Source organism: Capsella rubella, unplaced genomic scaffold (genome assembly GCF_000375325.1).
Source record: "Capsella rubella cultivar Monte Gargano unplaced genomic scaffold, Caprub1_0 scaffold_7, whole genome shotgun sequence".
NCBI lineage: Eukaryota > Viridiplantae > Streptophyta > Magnoliopsida > Brassicales > Brassicaceae > Capsella > Capsella rubella.
The window spans coordinates 5,378,307-5,394,529 of NW_006238917.1; the positions used below are offsets into that span (position 1 = coordinate 5,378,307).

Below are 16,223 nucleotides of genomic sequence, written 5' to 3' on the forward strand. Positions count from 1 at the left end.
TATCGAAGGAGGAACAAGTTTTATATAGTGACTAACTTGTAGGTTTCTAGATCCTTCTTCCCCCAAAACTTGAAAATAGGAAATATGTTATTTTAACAACATAAATAAAAATTTACAGCCTCACGCGCTACCGCAGAAGTAAAGAATGTAAAGCCTAATGCACGCGCTATTGTAACGCCTCTCGCTCTTCTTCTCTTATCCACTATCTAGAGCATAGATGATGAAAGAAGACGATTGCTATGGCTATGGAGATTGCTCATCGTTTCACTGGTTCATCTATCGCCTTTAGGTTTGATTTCTCAGCCTTCGTAATCACATTTTGAGAGTTAATCGTTTTGTTTTACGTCCGTCGATTTGAGATTGGAGATTGGACTTTTTTTTACTGTTTAGCAGCGTGGGAAAATCTAGGATTAGGAACGGTGTTTCTGGGATGGCTCGTGTTGGATTATCTTCGGTTTCGGCAGTACATGTACCAAGAAGGATGCTTATGCAGCTCGCTGGGTTTGGTTCGGTCTTGACACTTCTGGGTTCTCCTGGTTTAGCGGCGCCTCTTCCTGAAATGAAGGAACCTCAAGTCATCAGGTAAAATTATTCTTGGTGCTTCTCTAAGCTATCTGCTAGTCTCTCTTTGATTTGGATTTTTGATTGCTGGGAATGTATTTAATCGTCAATGATCATTTTAGCTTCTTCATTGAGGACAATCTGTAGAAGATCATAATCGTGTTCATTTGTGATATGATTTCAATTACTCCATGAATTGCAATTGAAATGTGGCTTCATGTTTAATGTGCTTGATCATTGCATTACAAATAAGATTGTGAGGCTGATTGGATAGCTCCTTGTATCCAGTTTGATTGTTGCATTGAGTTAGTTCCTCATCTGTTCCTTTTTCTTTTTGGTTGGTGATCGAAGAGTCCAGGACGTTAAAGCTCCCAAGTGGCGTGAGGTTTCAAGGTACTTGACTACTAGCTTTTGTCAAGAGTTGGCTCTGTTGTTCTTTCTGATGATAACAATTACAGAAATTACTTTGAAACATCCAAAGACTTGCTGTTTTTTAGTTTTATAATTCTTACTTTTGGAACTTCTTTTCTTAGAGATTGTCGAAGGGGAAGGACCAGAGGCTCATGAAGGTGACCTGGTCGAACTAAACTATGTATGTCGACGTGCAAATGGATATTTCGTTCATAGGTGAGCTTTCCATGGTAAACTTCAGATGTCTTGATAGTTTCTTTCACTTATAGTTGATCCATTCTCTTAAACTCATATTGGTTTTTGATTCAGCACTGTGGACCAATTCAGTGGTGAAAGCTCTCCTGTCAAACTTATTCTTGATGGAAACGATGTACATTCATCTTTTGCACTCAGCTTTACATACAGCCATCCAATCATGGCCCATACTAACTAACTGCTTGACACGACAGGTAATTGAGGGCTTGAAGGAAGTCCTGGTGGGCATGAAAGCCGGAGGTAAAAACATGAAATAAACAAACAACATTCTGGTGTTTTGATGAATTTCCTGTTTCTAACGACACGCATAACGGCCTTTTGCGGATCCAGGGAAGCGCAGAGCACTGATACCTCCGTCAGTAGGGTACATAAATGAGACATTGAAACCAATCCCCGAGGAGGTATGTACTCGGATCTTGCACTTCATACTCCATGACGAACTTGCTATATAAGTTACGTCTCAAAACGATTTGTCATGTGTGTTTGTGGATTGCAGTTTGGACCACGGCGCAGTCTTCTATCGCATGCAAACGAGCCTTTGGTCTTTGAAATCCAACTCTTGAAAGTATTATGAAAATTTTCTTCCGGTCAATGTTATGATATATTCGGCTGTGATTGTTTGTTTTCTATTGTAAATCTGTAACACCAGCTGCTTTGAACTACTACATGGTTAATGCTATGGGGAATTTACCTACGAGTTAAAAACTGTATACCTTCTAAATATCATTTAGACATCTTGAAAAATACCACAAAATATTTATTAAAATGTCTTTTGCAATACATTCAAAATATTATCCAAATTTTTTTGGAAAGGTTTATGTATGACAAAGTAAATGATGTTTAGTATTTTTGGAATATTACTTATTTTACCCGCAATTATAAAATGACAAAGGTAAGTTTTTTTTTTTTTTTGGTCAACAATGACAAAGGTAAGTTAAAAGCTAAGAAACGACGCCGATCGACGTTTTAGCTGCGGCGTTTACCGAAACCTTTAACGTCCAGGGAAAATCTCCGATCGCCGGCGTTCTGGTCTTTCACTGTTTGTTCCTTTGAAACGTGTAAAACCAAGTTGGAGAAAATGTCACAAGGATGGTTTTCGATGAGCGGGAGTAGCAGCGGAGATCAGAAGCAGGAATCGGGTTCGTCTCTGCTCGCTGATTGGAATTCATACGCTGCCTCCAGAGATTTCGAAGAAAGTGGCGGAAGCTTCGGCTTTGATATCGAATCCGCCGTTAGATCTGCCAATGACACTGTTTCGGGCACCTTCAGTGTGTAAGTCACCATCGATCTCTTTCCCAGTTTTGGGATTGTCGAATGCAATTGGTCACTTGAGGGTGCTTACTTGGTGACCGATTCTAAGAAAATTGGGAATTTAGGTGGTAGTGTGACAAGTGAGGTGTTAGTGAATCTGAGCAAATGAAATTTTAACTTGGTTGATTGTGGAGACATCTAAGATAACTTGGGAGATGCGTTTATGAGTTTTGCATACCAATGCATTTATAGTTAGTCAATTGAGTCACTTATATCCGAGTACGTGGACATCAGTCCCTCGCTTCAAAGCAATTTGGTTGTAGTTGTGAGTTTTCTTTTTCTGTCAATACCAGGATCTTTATTTCTCCTTATAGGCTTAGGCCTTTAGGTTGATGTGTTTGCTTGATGTAGTTTAGCTGTGTTTTGTTGAGCTTGCATTATGGACTTTGCTGGATCTGTGAACCTTATGTCAGTTTTGGAAACGTGTGTACTCCAATCAGAATATTATCTGGTAAAATATTTAGTGCAGATTTTACAGGTCTGTGCATCTTGTGTTTTGCTATCAGGAATCTTCCATTGTTTCACTTATGAAATTCTTGTTCTTTTGTTGATTTCGCAATGTCCCTGAATTTGAATTGATGACTCCAGGGTTTCAAAGGGAGTTAGAGATATCCCGGGGAGCCTGCAGTCAGCAACCAGCAGTATGCCGTCAGGAAAAGCGCTAATGTATTTCGGTTTATTTCTCGCAAGCGGTGTATTCTTCATCTTCATTGCCTTCACAATGTTTCTCCCAGTCATGGTGCTTATGCCACAGAAATTTGCCATTTGTTTCACCCTTGGATGTGGATTTATCATTGGATCCTTCTTCGCACTTCGTGGCCCAAAAAACCAGCTTGCACACATGTCATCGATGGAGGTATTCTACACTATTATGTACTGTGTCATGCCTTATCCCCGAGAGTGAATTCCTTCCTTTCTTTTTAATATCTTGTCTACTTTTCCAGAGGCTTCCTTCAACCCTAGGATTCATTGCCACCATGGTTGGTACCATATACGTATCCATGATTCTCCACAGCTACATTCTCTCGGTGCTCTTCTCTGTATTACAGGTACTATTCATTTCATCTTCTGGCCGTAACGATATTCTCTTTTTGTCTGAGTTGGAGTTTTTCAAACTGAGATATTCCTATGAACAAGTTGAAACCAAAATTGGACCTCATCAAAGTTATTAAGATCATATAGTAACGTAACTCCCCTCGTTGATAAATCGGTCTTGTGATGGAACCTTTTGAAACCTCCACAGAAAATTAGACTCTTTAACAAGTGGCAATGGTTATCTGGTTCTTCAGCCATTATCTATTTACTTTAAAAGATACTTGTATAGGCTGAAAAAACTTAAATCTGTGCATTCTGCATTTCTGCTGAATCTCATAATTTCCAAAATCTATTTCTCTGTGTTAATGGACAGGTTCTTGCTCTGATTTACTATTGTATATCCTACTTCCCTGGTGGATCATCCGGCATGAGGTTCCTCAGTTCTACTCTCACCTCTTCTGTGCTAAGAGTGTCCGGGAGATAAGAATTTCACGGCCAGTTTGTGAGAAAGAACAATACTTTACTTTTGTTGGTGTACAAAGAAAGATGTGAGAGCTTTTTTTCGTATACTCTTAAACATAGGTTTGATGTAAATATTTAAAAAAAAAAGACAAAAGATTTTGAAGATGTTGAATGAAAACCCAAGTGATGGTTATTATCACTATCTTCTTATCTCTTTTTTTTTTAATAGTTACAGTTGATTTCCCAAACAAAAACGAATAAATCCATTGTACAATACACATAAAACAAAGAAAATGGCTAAGCCAGTTTCCCAAATCTCAAGCAGGATAGTGGTGATGACTGATTAGTTTCCAAAATGTGTTGGCTACTACTATAATATGTGACAATCTGAATCGAAACTCTAGAAGCTGTTGGAACAATTAGACATTGCATTGTGAAAATGAAAAGCAAATGAAATATAGAATTCCACAATGTGTACTCTAAATGACAATGAACCACAAACAAAAAGCTTTCTATGTATGTAAATATATCATGCTGACGATCTCGATCGGGTAAGCATACGAAAGAGGCTTCTTCCACTTGAAAATGGATATTGGAAGTGTTATGCTTTGTGTTTGTCTTGGTGTTGGTACGATAGTGGTAAGAAAATTAAAATATATGATGCTTTGTGAGCGGGAAACCCAATTCCTGAAAATACGGAAACAATGGAGCAGGAACATTTGACCTCTTACGTACACCTCACACTACACGTATTTGTCTCTCTTTAAAAATATATATATATATATATTTTGATAAGTATTAAGTATAACATCAATGACTCTTTAATTTGATTAAACTAAAAGCTATTGAGCGAGCGAGAGAAAGATTAGTTGAAAGCAAACGCCCATCTTCTCCACTAAGCAATGTTAAGTAGATTAAAAGACATGATCATGAGATCATTTGTTTTTAACCTTTTTTTATCAGTTCAAAATTATATACTATGTATGCTTTTTATCTTTCTCTTATCTCGAATTCCGGGGTCGTACAACATAAAGCTATATATAAAAGGCTGATGTCTTAATTGAATTTTTCAATGGTTAGGCAAAAATCTAAAAGTAAAAGAACAAAAAAAAGGAGTAATTCAAGCGGAAAGATGAAAAAACAAAGATGAAAAATTTACTAAAACACTCAAAGAAATATATTTGTAAATGTCGTCTTTTAATCATTGCAGAAGGCATATAATTATCATATTCAATATATTAAATCTAGTTTTAAAAAGATGGCCTAGGAGGGAAAAGAAAATGGCAGAAACATCAAGCAAAAGCAAAGGTAAAATATCCTCTATAGTCTATACAATATTCACACTACAAATTTTGATAACACATTCGTTGGATCATGAGATATAAACACACATATTACATATAGATAGTATTTGGATGAAATGGCCACTTATGTTTAATTAGTTTTTGGATGAAATGCCCACTTCTGTTCACACTTATGCACTACTGCCACTACATTCTTGGACTGCTTCTGCCGCTGCATTACCCCCACAAGGGACCATCTTTTAAATATAGATAAAACCAAGTTAAATCGGATTGTAAGGTCATACTGACAAAACCTTCTAATACAGAAATAATAATTAGCCCATAATCTCACATATATTCTATAGATTAGATCCAACACTCTTTTATAATAATTCTTTACTTACTTAGAGCAGATCAAGCCACTTAACAAAGCTTAATGCTCTTTTATGTATCTCTATTTGTTTCTCTCTCTCTCTCTCATGTGATGAGATCTCTGACCTAATTCATGAAATCTTGATTAGATCTAGATCTTGTTACTTTGTCTTCGTAAATTGTAAGCTTTTCTTCGTTATTTTACGCTATTAATTAGTCTCCTCATCAGATTTTCATACGTTATAACAATGATTTCATCTTTTAAACCCTAAACCCACCCATGGATGTAGATTAACCTTTCATGCATATAGTACTCAACCACTGTTACTTTAAATGTATAACGTACACTTTCACAATAGTAGTAGCTAGTCGCAAATGTTGGCCAATGTAATCATAAAGGAGTTGGTAGTTATCTAAATGATTAATGGTGTGGATAGTTTAGGGAATAACGTTTTGGATGGAAGAGGTCTTGTCACAAACAGCAAAACGCAGGGACCATTTATAATAAACCGATATATAATCATAAGATTTGTGAAAGAAATGTTACACTGGTTTTGGCACAAAGTACAGTTGGGCTTCGCTTGTCTTTTCCTTTCCACACCTTTTGTTCTCTTTACTTCCTTCTTGTTTGTTGGTTTTTGTTCTTTTCGTATTTTTCCTCTTTTTCATTTCTCGTCCCATCGAGAGGAGAGGACCATTACCATTCATTTCTCTCTTTATCATATTCTTTGCTGTCTTCTTATTATACATCAGTTTATCATTTCATCTTCACACATAACGTAAACAACGACTTCTATAGATTTTAGTACTTTATGGACCGACGATGCATACGGCTGCTAGCTTTGAAAAAATTGATGTATAACCAATTCCAAGTAAATTTGCTAAGGCAATCTAGTAACCCCAAATTACTAAAATCTTCAAACTGCTGTAAATCTAGTTATATAAAACTATATATATATATATATATATGCAAATGACTTTTTATTTTTAATTAATCTATACATGCACATGACCTCTCTATACTCTATGTCATGTGCCTTAAGTGCCGTGTTCGACCTTTATATTATTGCTTGACCCGTTACCCTAAATATAAAATTCATTTCCATTCTATTATTATTATTCTGTCCTAATCTCATTTCTTTTTCAAGTCTGTTTCGTATATATAGATCATTTTTTTAATTAGATTACGATATTTTTTAAAAAAATATAATAATCCTCAAAATTAAAGACCGACAAGATGAGCAAGTGACATGGTTGTAAAAATTAATAATTTTAATGTAATCAGTCACAAAAATTCCTAGCTTGCATGTGCAATTTCACTCCCCAAGATTCCATGTTTTACTTCGACTTATTTACTAGTTTTTATATCAAAGACGACCCAAAGTAGATGATCTGTATTCTTTCTTCTATCTTTTGTAATCAAAGATAAATTTAGTTTAGCCACTATTTACCCACTTCTGATTTCTCCCAAAATAAAAACAGTCAAATTCCTTGTTACTTGTTATACATGCAAATATAATATTTGACGTTAATGGGTGCTTTAATTGATAAATCTATATATGGATACTTCAATTCTTACTATATATGAGAAACCCTTCCTATGTATGTAACTTACTAAAACACACCTTAGTACCTTTTTGTCGTGGATTTAATTGGTTAACATGTTCGGTGCGTTTAATGTGTTTAGAATTTGTTGAACACTTTATCACATTATTAAAACCATAAAGACGCATTGAAGTTCATCGTGCCGCTACTTAAAGATCCACAAGTTTTGTTTCCTCTTCATGCATGAGCATGGTGAACATTGTGGAGTACTATTTTCATTTTTTTAACGCAACTCGATAAATTAACTAAAACGTTCATGGCTCGATCGTGCTGTATAACACTAGTTTATGTGTGCATGCGAAGTTATACGTACCTGTTATCAGAGCGGACAACACTTCTCCTTCACACGTTATAAGATCATATGGTACGATGCTCTCTAGTTAATGAATTTGAGTGAAACTTCGACAAATTGGCTCATGAAAATATCGTAAAAGGCAATTTAAATATGGCAACAGAAAAGATGGTTTGTTTGACATGTCGGTCTCAAAACCATGAAAGTTGTTGCCATGGCATTCTCGATTTTAATAGTATAAACTATACCTTGTATTTGTTTTTTTGTTTTTTTTTTTTTTGTGTGAATAACATTCTATATTACGTTCTCTTTTTGTTGCAGACTGTTGATATTTTAGTTACTTTCTTGCAAAAATTTTGGCAGTCGGCCATAAACGTTTTTTTACTATAAAAAGGAAAAGTTTTGAGCTATATAAGTTAGTTCAACTCCTTGAAAAAACTATGTTTTTGGTTTTGTCCATTCCAAAGTTGAGTAGTGGATCATGTTCAAAAACTTGATATTCAGCCTGTTCTTAGACTTAACTACTTTGTAACTTAGTACTATATTTGCTTTATTTAATTGAAGGCTTTTTAATTACTAGATAGAATTTATATAATCTTAGTTTCTAAATTCTAAACAAATTTATTTTGCATTGTTACAACTATTGAGTGTTTTTTAGAGTAACATTTCAAATCTTTTAGAGTAACATTTCAATTCTATGAGGAATTTTTAGTACTAAAATAAATTATGCCTCTATAGATGTTCTTTATCGTGATAAAAGAAATATTATTTCAATTTACAGAAATCAGAAAGAAAATACAAAAATAATACTAGTAAAGGGTTAGTGATGGAACTACTTTTTGGGAAAAAAAAAGAAAAAAAAAAGCTTCCTTTGCTACTTCTCTGTCTCTTGTCTATGCTCTGTGTTTATTTATATATTTCCTAAAAACAAAATAAAACCAAACTCGATGGATTGGTTTCTTCGCTTTACACAATCCCAACGCACTTCTCTCATTCTTCTTCGTCTTCTCCGATGCCACCAAATATCTATAGGCTGTCCTTCTTCTCATCCCTACTCTGTTTCTTCTTCATCCCCTGTTTCTCTCTCGACGAACAAGGTCATGCTCTCTTGTCATGGAAGTCACAATTGAACATCTCCGGCGACGCTCTTTCCTCCTGGAACGTCGCCGACACATCTCCCTGCAATTGGGTCGGCGTAACTTGTAACCGTGGTGGAGAAGTTTCCGAGATACAACTCAAAGGCATGGACTTGCAAGTTTCTCCGTCGGTGACGAGTCTCCGCAGCCTCAAGTCTCTTACTTCACTCACTTTATCTTCACTTAATCTCACCGGGGTAATCCCCAAGGAGATCGGAGAGTTCACGGAGCTTGAATTACTGGACTTATCGGATAATTCTCTCTCCGGCGATATCCCCGTGGAAATCTTCAGTCTCAAGAAACTCAAGACACTGTCGCTGAACACGAACAATCTCGAAGGTCGGATTGGGACGGAGATTGGGAATCTTTCGCAGCTTGTTGAGCTCAAGCTTTTCGACAACAAGCTATCCGGAGAGATCCCGAGGAGTATAGGAGAACTCAAGAATCTACAAGTCTTTCGTGCCGGTGGGAACAAGAATCTAAGAGGTGAGCTTCCTTGGGAGATAGGCAATTGCGAGAATCTTGTAATGCTCGGTCTCGCCGAGACTAGTCTCTCCGGTAGACTTCCGGCGTCGATTGGAAACCTGAAACGTGTTCAGACAATAGCAATTTATACGTCTCTCTTGTCTGGTCCGATTCCGGATGAGATTGGAAACTGTACAGAGCTCCAGAACCTCTACTTGTATCAGAATTCTATTTCCGGATCGATTCCTACGACCATAGGAGGACTAAAGAAGCTGCAGAGTCTACTCTTGTGGCAGAACAACCTCGTTGGGAAAATTCCAACCGAGCTTGGGAACTGTCCCGAACTCTGGCTGATCGACTTTTCAGAAAATCTCCTCACCGGGAACATCCCAAGAAGCTTCGGAAAACTTGAGAATCTACAAGAGCTTCAGCTGAGCGTTAACCAGATCTCTGGAACAATCCCTGAGGAATTAACGAATTGCACAAAGCTTACGCATTTGGAGATCGACAATAACCTCATCACCGGCGAGATTCCTCCATTGATGAGTAACCTAAGAAGCTTAACGATGTTCTTCGGGTGGCAAAACAAGTTAACCGGAAACATCCCGAAAAGTCTCTCTCAGTGTCTTGAGCTTCAAGCAATCGATCTCTCTTACAACAGTCTCTCTGGTCCCATCCCAAAAGAGATCTTCGGGTTACGAAACCTCACGAAGCTTCTTCTTCTCTCCAACGACTTGTCTGGTTTCATACCTCCGGATGTCGGAAACTGTACCAATCTTTACCGGCTGAGACTCAACGGAAACAGACTTGCCGGAAGTATCCCGACGGAAATCGGAAACCTGAAAAATCTCAACTTTGTTGACATAAGCGAGAACCGTCTCGTCGGAACAATTCCTCCGGCGATCTCTGGTTGCGAAAGCCTCGAGTTTCTTGATCTTCACTCAAACAGTCTCTCCGGTTCATTGCTTGGTACACTTCCTAAAAGCTTGAAGTTAATAGACTTCTCCGATAATGCTCTGTCTGGTCCTCTGCCTCCGGGAATAGGATTGTTAACAGAGCTTACGAAGCTCAATCTCGCCAAGAATCGATTCTCCGGCGTAATCCCTAGAGAAATCTCCACCTGCCGGAGTCTACAGCTTCTCAATCTCGGCGAAAATGCATTCTCCGGTGAAATCCCAAACGAATTAGGTCAAATCCCGTCTCTAGCAATCTCTCTCAATCTCAGCTGCAATGAGTTCGTCGGAGCAATCCCGTCGAGATTCTCCGACTTGAAAAGCCTCGGAGTACTTGACGTCTCTCACAACCGACTCACCGGGAACCTAATCGTCTTAACGGATTTACAGAACCTAGTCTCTCTCAACCTCTCCTTCAACGATTTCTCCGGCGACTTACCCAATACTCCCTTTTTTCGGAAACTCCCACTCTCTGATCTCGCTTCCAACAAAGGGCTTTACATCTCTAACGCCATCTCAACCCGGTCCGACCCGACGAACCGGAACAGCTCCGCCGTACAAATAACCATTTTGATCCTCATCGTCGTCACCGCCGTCCTTGTTCTCCTGGCGGTTTACACTCTAGTTCGGGCACGAGTCGCCGGAAAACAACTCCTCGGTGAAGAAATAGATTCGTGGGAAGTGACGCTCTACCAAAAACTCGATTTTTCAATCGACGACATCGTCAGGAATCTGACGTCGGCAAACGTCATCGGAACCGGGAGCTCAGGTGTGGTTTACCGTATAAGCATTCCCTCCGGCGAGTCACTGGCGGTGAAGAAAATGTGGTCGAAGGAAGAGAGCGGTGCGTTTAACTCAGAGATTAAAACTCTAGGATCGATTCGTCACAGAAACATAGTTCGTCTTCTTGGTTGGTGCTCGAATCGGAATCTGAAACTCCTGTTCTACGATTATCTCCCTAACGGTAGCCTGAGCTCTCGGCTTCACGGCGCCGGAAAAGGAGGAAACGTTGGTTGGGAGGCTCGATACGACGTCGTTCTTGGTGTGGCCCATGCACTTGCTTATCTCCATCACGATTGTCTCCCCGCAATTATACATGGTGACGTTAAAGCCATGAATGTTTTATTGGGTCCTCACTTGGAACCCTACTTAGCTGATTTCGGTTTAGCTAGAACCGTCTCCGGAATTGATTTATCAAAACCCGCCAACCGGCCTCCCTTGGCTGGCTCCTATGGTTACATGGCTCCGGGTAAGCTTGAGCAAGTTACTAATATATGTAACTCGTATCTAATTTTGGAATTTTGATTGTATTAATGTGTGTTCGTGGTTTGTGTTTAACAGAACATGCTTCGATGCAATGTATAACCGAACAGAGCGATGTTTATAGTTACGGAGTGGTATTGTTAGAGGTTCTAACCGGGAAGCATCCGTTAGATCCTGATCTGCCAGGAGGTGCACACTTGGTTAAGTGGGTGAGAGATCACTTGGCTGAGAAAAAAGATCCTAGCAGGCTTCTTGACCCGAGACTCAATGGACGGACGGACTTGACAATGCATGAGATGCTTCAAAGCCTTGCGGTCGCGTTCCTATGTGTGAGCAACAAGGCAAACGAACGGCCTTTGATGAAAGATGTTGTGGCAATGCTCACAGAGATAAGGCAGGCTAATGTTGGACGATCAGAGTCTGGCAAGCTCAAAAGTGATGGTTGCGGAAGCAAAGAGCCACAACAATTGATGTCGAATGAGAAGATCATCATTTCTCACGGTTCATCTAACTGTTCATTTGCGTTTTCGGACGACTCTGTTTGAAACAAACAAAAGGAAAATTAATAATTTGTAATTGATAAAATTGTGAGCTATTGTAAAAGCTGTGTGAATATGTTTTTGTTGGAGCTTTAATTTTTTTTTTTTTGGTATAAATACAACTGGAGGGTAAAAACTAGGATTAATTGGATTTTTAGTACATTTTTGAAACATAATTGTAGAAGTAGTACATTCACTATTCATTATTAGCAAACTAATACATTTTTACTATTTAAACACTATTTAGACACTATTAAAAATCCCCTTAAATCTAATAACTAAAATATTCATCAAAATATATTTGTTTTCTATAAAATTTTAATTACATAAAAATCTATATTTTTTTCTCTATAATTTGATATGCATTTTTTTTATAATAATTTCAAATTTTTTTCAAACAAATTTTGATACGTCCAGCTATCCTTATGTACAGTTGTGTGTCGATGTACGGAAAATCATCCGTACAGCGGTCTATATACACGTATAATTTTATGTGTACAGATATTTCCTGGTCTATGTATGTATATTTGTTTATGTGTAAATATGTTTATTTGTAGTTGTTTCTCTATGTACAAATATTTGATGTACAATAATATGTTACTGTACAGTTGTTTGTCTGTACATATATCTGAAATAGTAAAATTATACTATTTTGCTAATTATGAATAGTAAATGTACTACCTTTACAATTATGTTTCAAAAATGTACTAGTTTGCCAACACACCCTAAAAACTATAAGGTACTAGAACTCCAATGTATTGTAATGATTTGTCTCTGTAATCTTAATTGTCAAGTTATGTAATCAGTTATAAAAAGAAGTTAACTGAAGGAGAAATACATACCATTTATAGTTAAGAGCCATCCTGAATCTGTCTATTTCGATTATAATTTAATTAAATCTAAAGTAATTCGAGAAACAAGTTTGAGCTTTACCATTACGTGATTGTAATTAACATACAACTCATTATGTATAATCTATAGTTTTGTAAATTTTGTTCAAAAAAAAATCTATAGTTTTGTAAATTAACAAGTTGTATATATGAGTAGTAAATGCAGTGAAGTAAAACTGAGAAAGGGATCTAAGAGGGAGAAGAATTAATGACCGATAGGGAATGAAGTATTTTGGAGTCACAGGCGAGAAAGATTCGTATTTATTTTGTGTAGTTTTGGTTGTTTGTTAAATGTAATGATATGCAAAAGTAGGAAGAAGAAGAAGAACTGAAGAAGAGAGGCTTAAAAAGACACAGAGAAGCGAGTAGATGGATCACGTGGACCCTTGAGCCACCCTCATCACATGAGCATATGTGCGCTTTCCAGCCACAGTTACACCATTTTTAAATTTATTTTGTACGATTAATTATTAACATTAATTTTATGGTTGTTATTCAGATAACCTTTTAAGGATACGTGTTCCTTCAATTTTGTTCTTGTAAGATAATGTTCACAAACCCTAATCCATGTTTTTAAGTCTAATATCTTTTAAGAGCATCCCCGTAATCCCTAAGATAATGTTCACAAACATTTGAGTTTACAAAATTTCTTTTAACCAAACTGTATTAGGAAATTCTATAAATTATAAAATGTCACATAAATCTTAAGAAGAAAATAAGACTTCAACTGTAGGACCCACTGAGAGGATATTACCGAACTTTTGAGACAAAACCGTTAAAAGTCATGGCGCGAAAATATTTATAGAAACCATCACAAAACATTACACTGTTGCTGCATTACAGAGATGCTAAACCAAATCGATTAAACATTTAAAAACATTAGACGTATACTCAAACCGTATTAAAGGTGAACGTCGTCCGTTCTCAAACGATCCTAGTACTTGTATCCTTTCACATACAAGCTCTCGGACGCGGCAGAGTCACCGGAAGCCCCACCAGTGTATTTCCCGAGGGTTGCGTCCGAGTTAGCCTTGCACCTGGTCAGGAACGTGGCCTGAGCTTTGCCTACGTTCTCGGTCTTACCGGCCCAAGCCTTGAGAGTGCTTTGCTGGAGGGCTCGGCCAAAAGAGAAAGTGAGCGTCCATGGCTTCAACACGTCGAGCTTGTTCATCGCGTTCAGATTTAGTGTCGCTTCCTCTTCGCTCTGTCCGCCTGAGAGGAACACGATTCCTGGAACAGCTGGTGGGACTGTGCGGCGCAGAGCAGTCACTGTGTATTCAGCAATTACTTCCGGTGCAACCTGTTAGAGAAGTACAATTTTAGCATTTTGTAGTACTGTGCATTAATGATATGTATACTTTAGTTTGATTGTGGTTCCGTAAGGAGTTGCATCAAACCGATCTAAACCAGACAAATTAAAAAACAAAACTTTGGGTTTCAGTTTCGATGTAAATAAGAACAATATATATAACCGAAAAATCGGAAATAACTGAAACAAAACCAAACCGGATTGCCAACACGTTGTTTCCTTACCTTAGGACTGTCGGAGCCGGGAGTGACCATGTTAGGTTTAAGCAGGGTGCCTTCAAGGAGGACATGGTGGTCGTTCAAGGCCTTGTACACGGCAGCAAGAACCGTCTCAGTCACCGCGGCACATTTCTTGATGTCGTGGCTCCCGTCGGTCAGCACCTCTGGCTCGACGATCGGGACAAGGCCGTTCTCCTGGCAGATGATGGCATAGCGGGCTAGCCCTTTGGCATTCTCTTGGATTGAGAGCTCGCTTGGCTCGGTTGCCCCAATCTTGAGGACTGCACGCCATTTAGCAAACCGGGCTCCTGCCTTGTAATACTCCTGGCACCGCGCACCAAGCGAGTCTAGACCCTGCGTAGTGGTCTCGCCGTTGGTCCCTGCTAGATCAACCACACCCTTGTCCACTTTAATTCCGGGGATAACACCGTTCTCCTGATACAAAAAAAAAAAAAGATCCAAATTGAAACCGTAAGTTCCAAGCAACTCAAGAGCTTGGAGTCATGTCAAGAGCTTCAACCAAGCAACTCATGAACCCAATGATTAAGACTAGAGATGGAGTTTGATTTTTCTGGGACGGACCATGAGAAGATCGACGAAGGGTTTTCCATCAGAGGTTTTCTGGTAGAGGGTTTCCTCGAAGAGGATAACACCAGAGAGGCAAGGAACGGTGCCAGGGGAAGTGAAGAGGAGCTCACGGAGAGCTTGGCGGTTGGACTCAATGTTCTCAACATTGATGCTGGCGAATCGTTTCCCAATGGTTCCTGTGCTCTCGTCTGCTGCCAAAATTCCCTTTCCCGGTGTTGCAATGTATTTGGCTGTCTTGATCAGCTCATCTGAACTCAGAAAACAAATATAAGAGAAAAATCAAATGAAGAAACTGGAACATGAGGAGTTGTTAAACGAGAAGAGTGCATGCTACGTGTACGTACCTGCGTATTTGCCTACAAAAGCAGACATGGTTGCTTTTTAAGGGGAAGAGAGATGAGTTCTTGCTGAAGAGGACGAGGATGCCAAGACAAAGCCTTAAGTACCTGCAACTTTTGACAGTATAATATAGGTAATATCGAGGGAGGAATATACTGTTAGAATATTCTTACGTGTCGGAAGGAGAGCCCGAGGAAGATTATCAACCTCGGATAAAGCAGATGAGTGATTGTTTCGACACTACCAAATGCCAGCCAGTGATACCAGCTTTATCCCCAAAGGTCTTGGATATGTGGAGAAGAGAAAGAGATAGGTACAAAACAAAAGCAGAGTGTTTTGTATACTACCTCTCTCACACTTCAACCACACGTGTGTGCATCCAAACTTATTAACAGAAACAAAAGAGATATTTTTCTTTGGATATCAAAGCTTATGAAGTAGTATCAAGAGTTCCAATGATATCTATATATGGTGTACCAAATCCCAAGTCCCGGGTTTGATCAACCCCTCATTTGGGCATTTATAAGTAAATCTAAACTGTTCTCCAGAACTTGATGAGAGGGTTTAAACCAACAGATGTAAAGGGTGATTCTTTTGATAGTTTGTATAGCCGTTGTAGTGGATAGGATGGTGAATACATCAATAAACTGCACTGCAGGACATGGAAGGCACAACCTAATGCTGCAGGACCACATACAGTGATCTATCTAGTCCTCATCTGTTCCAAAATATCTGTCCCAAAGTCACCTATGCCAGGAATAACACAAAACTCTTCATTTAATCCATTTTCGATTTTAGATGTCACTATCTCTATTCTTGGGTCATTTTGGCAAAAAAAAAAATTCTCATTCTAGCTGCATTCTTGTGGATAAACATGGATGAGTAATCACAAGAGGTGTTAAGTGATATGAAAAGGAGGTGTGTTAGCTTACTCCT

General features: G+C 38.4%; 4 protein-coding genes across 7 annotated transcripts; 3 read left to right on the forward strand and 1 right to left on the reverse strand.

Moving 5' to 3' along the window:
- The first annotated feature begins 174 nt into the window (after positions 1 to 174).
- On the forward strand, positions 175 to 1,937 carry LOC17880928 (peptidyl-prolyl cis-trans isomerase FKBP16-1, chloroplastic). Of its 2 annotated transcripts, none has more exons than XM_006284478.2 (8): positions 175 to 289; positions 394 to 582; positions 920 to 954; positions 1,095 to 1,188; positions 1,282 to 1,342; positions 1,422 to 1,467; positions 1,558 to 1,628; positions 1,724 to 1,937. In XM_006284478.2, exons 1-8 carry the CDS (start codon positions 240 to 242, stop codon positions 1,799 to 1,801), a joined length of 624 nt encoding a protein of 207 aa, XP_006284540.1. In that variant the 5' UTR covers positions 175 to 239; the 3' UTR covers positions 1,802 to 1,937. The 2 variants fall into 2 exon arrangements, with proteins under 2 accessions (XP_006284540.1, XP_023633678.1); XM_023777910.1 differs by having other exon boundaries at positions 185 to 289; positions 391 to 582.
- Positions 1,938 to 2,138: 201 nt separating this feature from the next.
- On the forward strand, positions 2,139 to 4,245 carry LOC17877504 (protein transport protein SFT2). Its single transcript, XM_006282645.2, has 4 exons — positions 2,139 to 2,499; positions 3,127 to 3,394; positions 3,483 to 3,587; positions 3,947 to 4,245. Exons 1-4 carry the CDS (start codon positions 2,306 to 2,308, stop codon positions 4,055 to 4,057), a joined length of 678 nt encoding a protein of 225 aa, XP_006282707.1. The 5' UTR covers positions 2,139 to 2,305; the 3' UTR covers positions 4,058 to 4,245.
- Positions 4,246 to 8,456: 4,211 nt separating this feature from the next.
- On the forward strand, positions 8,457 to 12,094 carry LOC17878136 (LRR receptor-like serine/threonine-protein kinase). Its single transcript, XM_006282979.2, has 2 exons — positions 8,457 to 11,390; positions 11,483 to 12,094. The coding sequence occupies exons 1-2, from the start codon at positions 8,600 to 8,602 to the stop codon at positions 11,947 to 11,949; spliced, it is 3,258 nt and encodes a 1,085-aa protein (XP_006283041.1). The 5' UTR covers positions 8,457 to 8,599; the 3' UTR covers positions 11,950 to 12,094.
- Positions 12,095 to 13,608: 1,514 nt separating this feature from the next.
- On the reverse strand, positions 13,609 to 15,555 carry LOC17879798 (fructose-bisphosphate aldolase 5, cytosolic). 3 transcript variants are annotated; one of them, XM_023777905.1, is made up of 5 exons: positions 15,495 to 15,555; positions 15,293 to 15,394; positions 14,943 to 15,196; positions 14,367 to 14,795; positions 13,609 to 14,133 (listed from the first exon to the last, which is right to left on the reverse strand). In XM_023777905.1, the coding sequence occupies exons 2-5, from the start codon at positions 15,318 to 15,320 to the stop codon at positions 13,768 to 13,770; spliced, it is 1,077 nt and encodes a 358-aa protein (XP_023633673.1). In that variant the 5' UTR covers positions 15,321 to 15,394; positions 15,495 to 15,555; the 3' UTR covers positions 13,609 to 13,767. The 3 variants fall into 3 exon arrangements, with proteins under 3 accessions (XP_023633673.1, XP_023633672.1, XP_006284000.1); XM_023777904.1 differs by having other exon boundaries at positions 15,461 to 15,545; XM_006283938.2 differs by having other exon boundaries at positions 15,293 to 15,548.
- Positions 15,556 to 16,223: the final 668 nt, after the last annotated feature.

Excerpts from the sequence above, each read along its gene's own strand:
- LOC17877504 (XM_006282645.2), top strand. The coding sequence starts at position 2,306 with ATGTCACAAGGATGGTTTTCGATGAGCGGGAGTAGCAGCGGAGATCAG. Across the intron at positions 2,500-3,126 it reads GTTTCGGGCACCTTCAGTGT|GGTTTCAAAGGGAGTTAGAG; the intron begins GTAAGTCACCAT and ends TGATGACTCCAG. Across the intron at positions 3,588-3,946 it reads TGCTCTTCTCTGTATTACAG|GTTCTTGCTCTGATTTACTA; the intron begins GTACTATTCATT and ends GTTAATGGACAG.
- LOC17880928 (XM_023777910.1), top strand. The coding sequence starts at position 240 with ATGGCTATGGAGATTGCTCATCGTTTCACTGGTTCATCTATCGCCTTT. Across the intron at positions 1,343-1,421 it reads TTATTCTTGATGGAAACGAT|GTAATTGAGGGCTTGAAGGA; the intron begins GTACATTCATCT and ends TTGACACGACAG. Across the intron at positions 1,468-1,557 it reads GGTGGGCATGAAAGCCGGAG|GGAAGCGCAGAGCACTGATA; the intron begins GTAAAAACATGA and ends TTGCGGATCCAG.
- LOC17878136 (XM_006282979.2), top strand. The coding sequence starts at position 8,600 with ATGCCACCAAATATCTATAGGCTGTCCTTCTTCTCATCCCTACTCTGT. Across the intron at positions 11,391-11,482 it reads CTATGGTTACATGGCTCCGG|AACATGCTTCGATGCAATGT; the intron begins GTAAGCTTGAGC and ends TGTGTTTAACAG.
- LOC17879798 (XM_023777905.1), bottom strand. The coding sequence starts at position 15,320 with ATGTCTGCTTTTGTAGGCAAATACGCAG. Across the intron at positions 15,197-15,292 it reads TTTTGTAGGCAAATACGCAG|ATGAGCTGATCAAGACAGCC; the intron begins GTACGTACACGT and ends TTCTGAGTTCAG. Across the intron at positions 14,796-14,942 it reads CCTTCGTCGATCTTCTCATG|GAGAACGGTGTTATCCCCGG; the intron begins GTCCGTCCCAGA and ends TTTTTGTATCAG.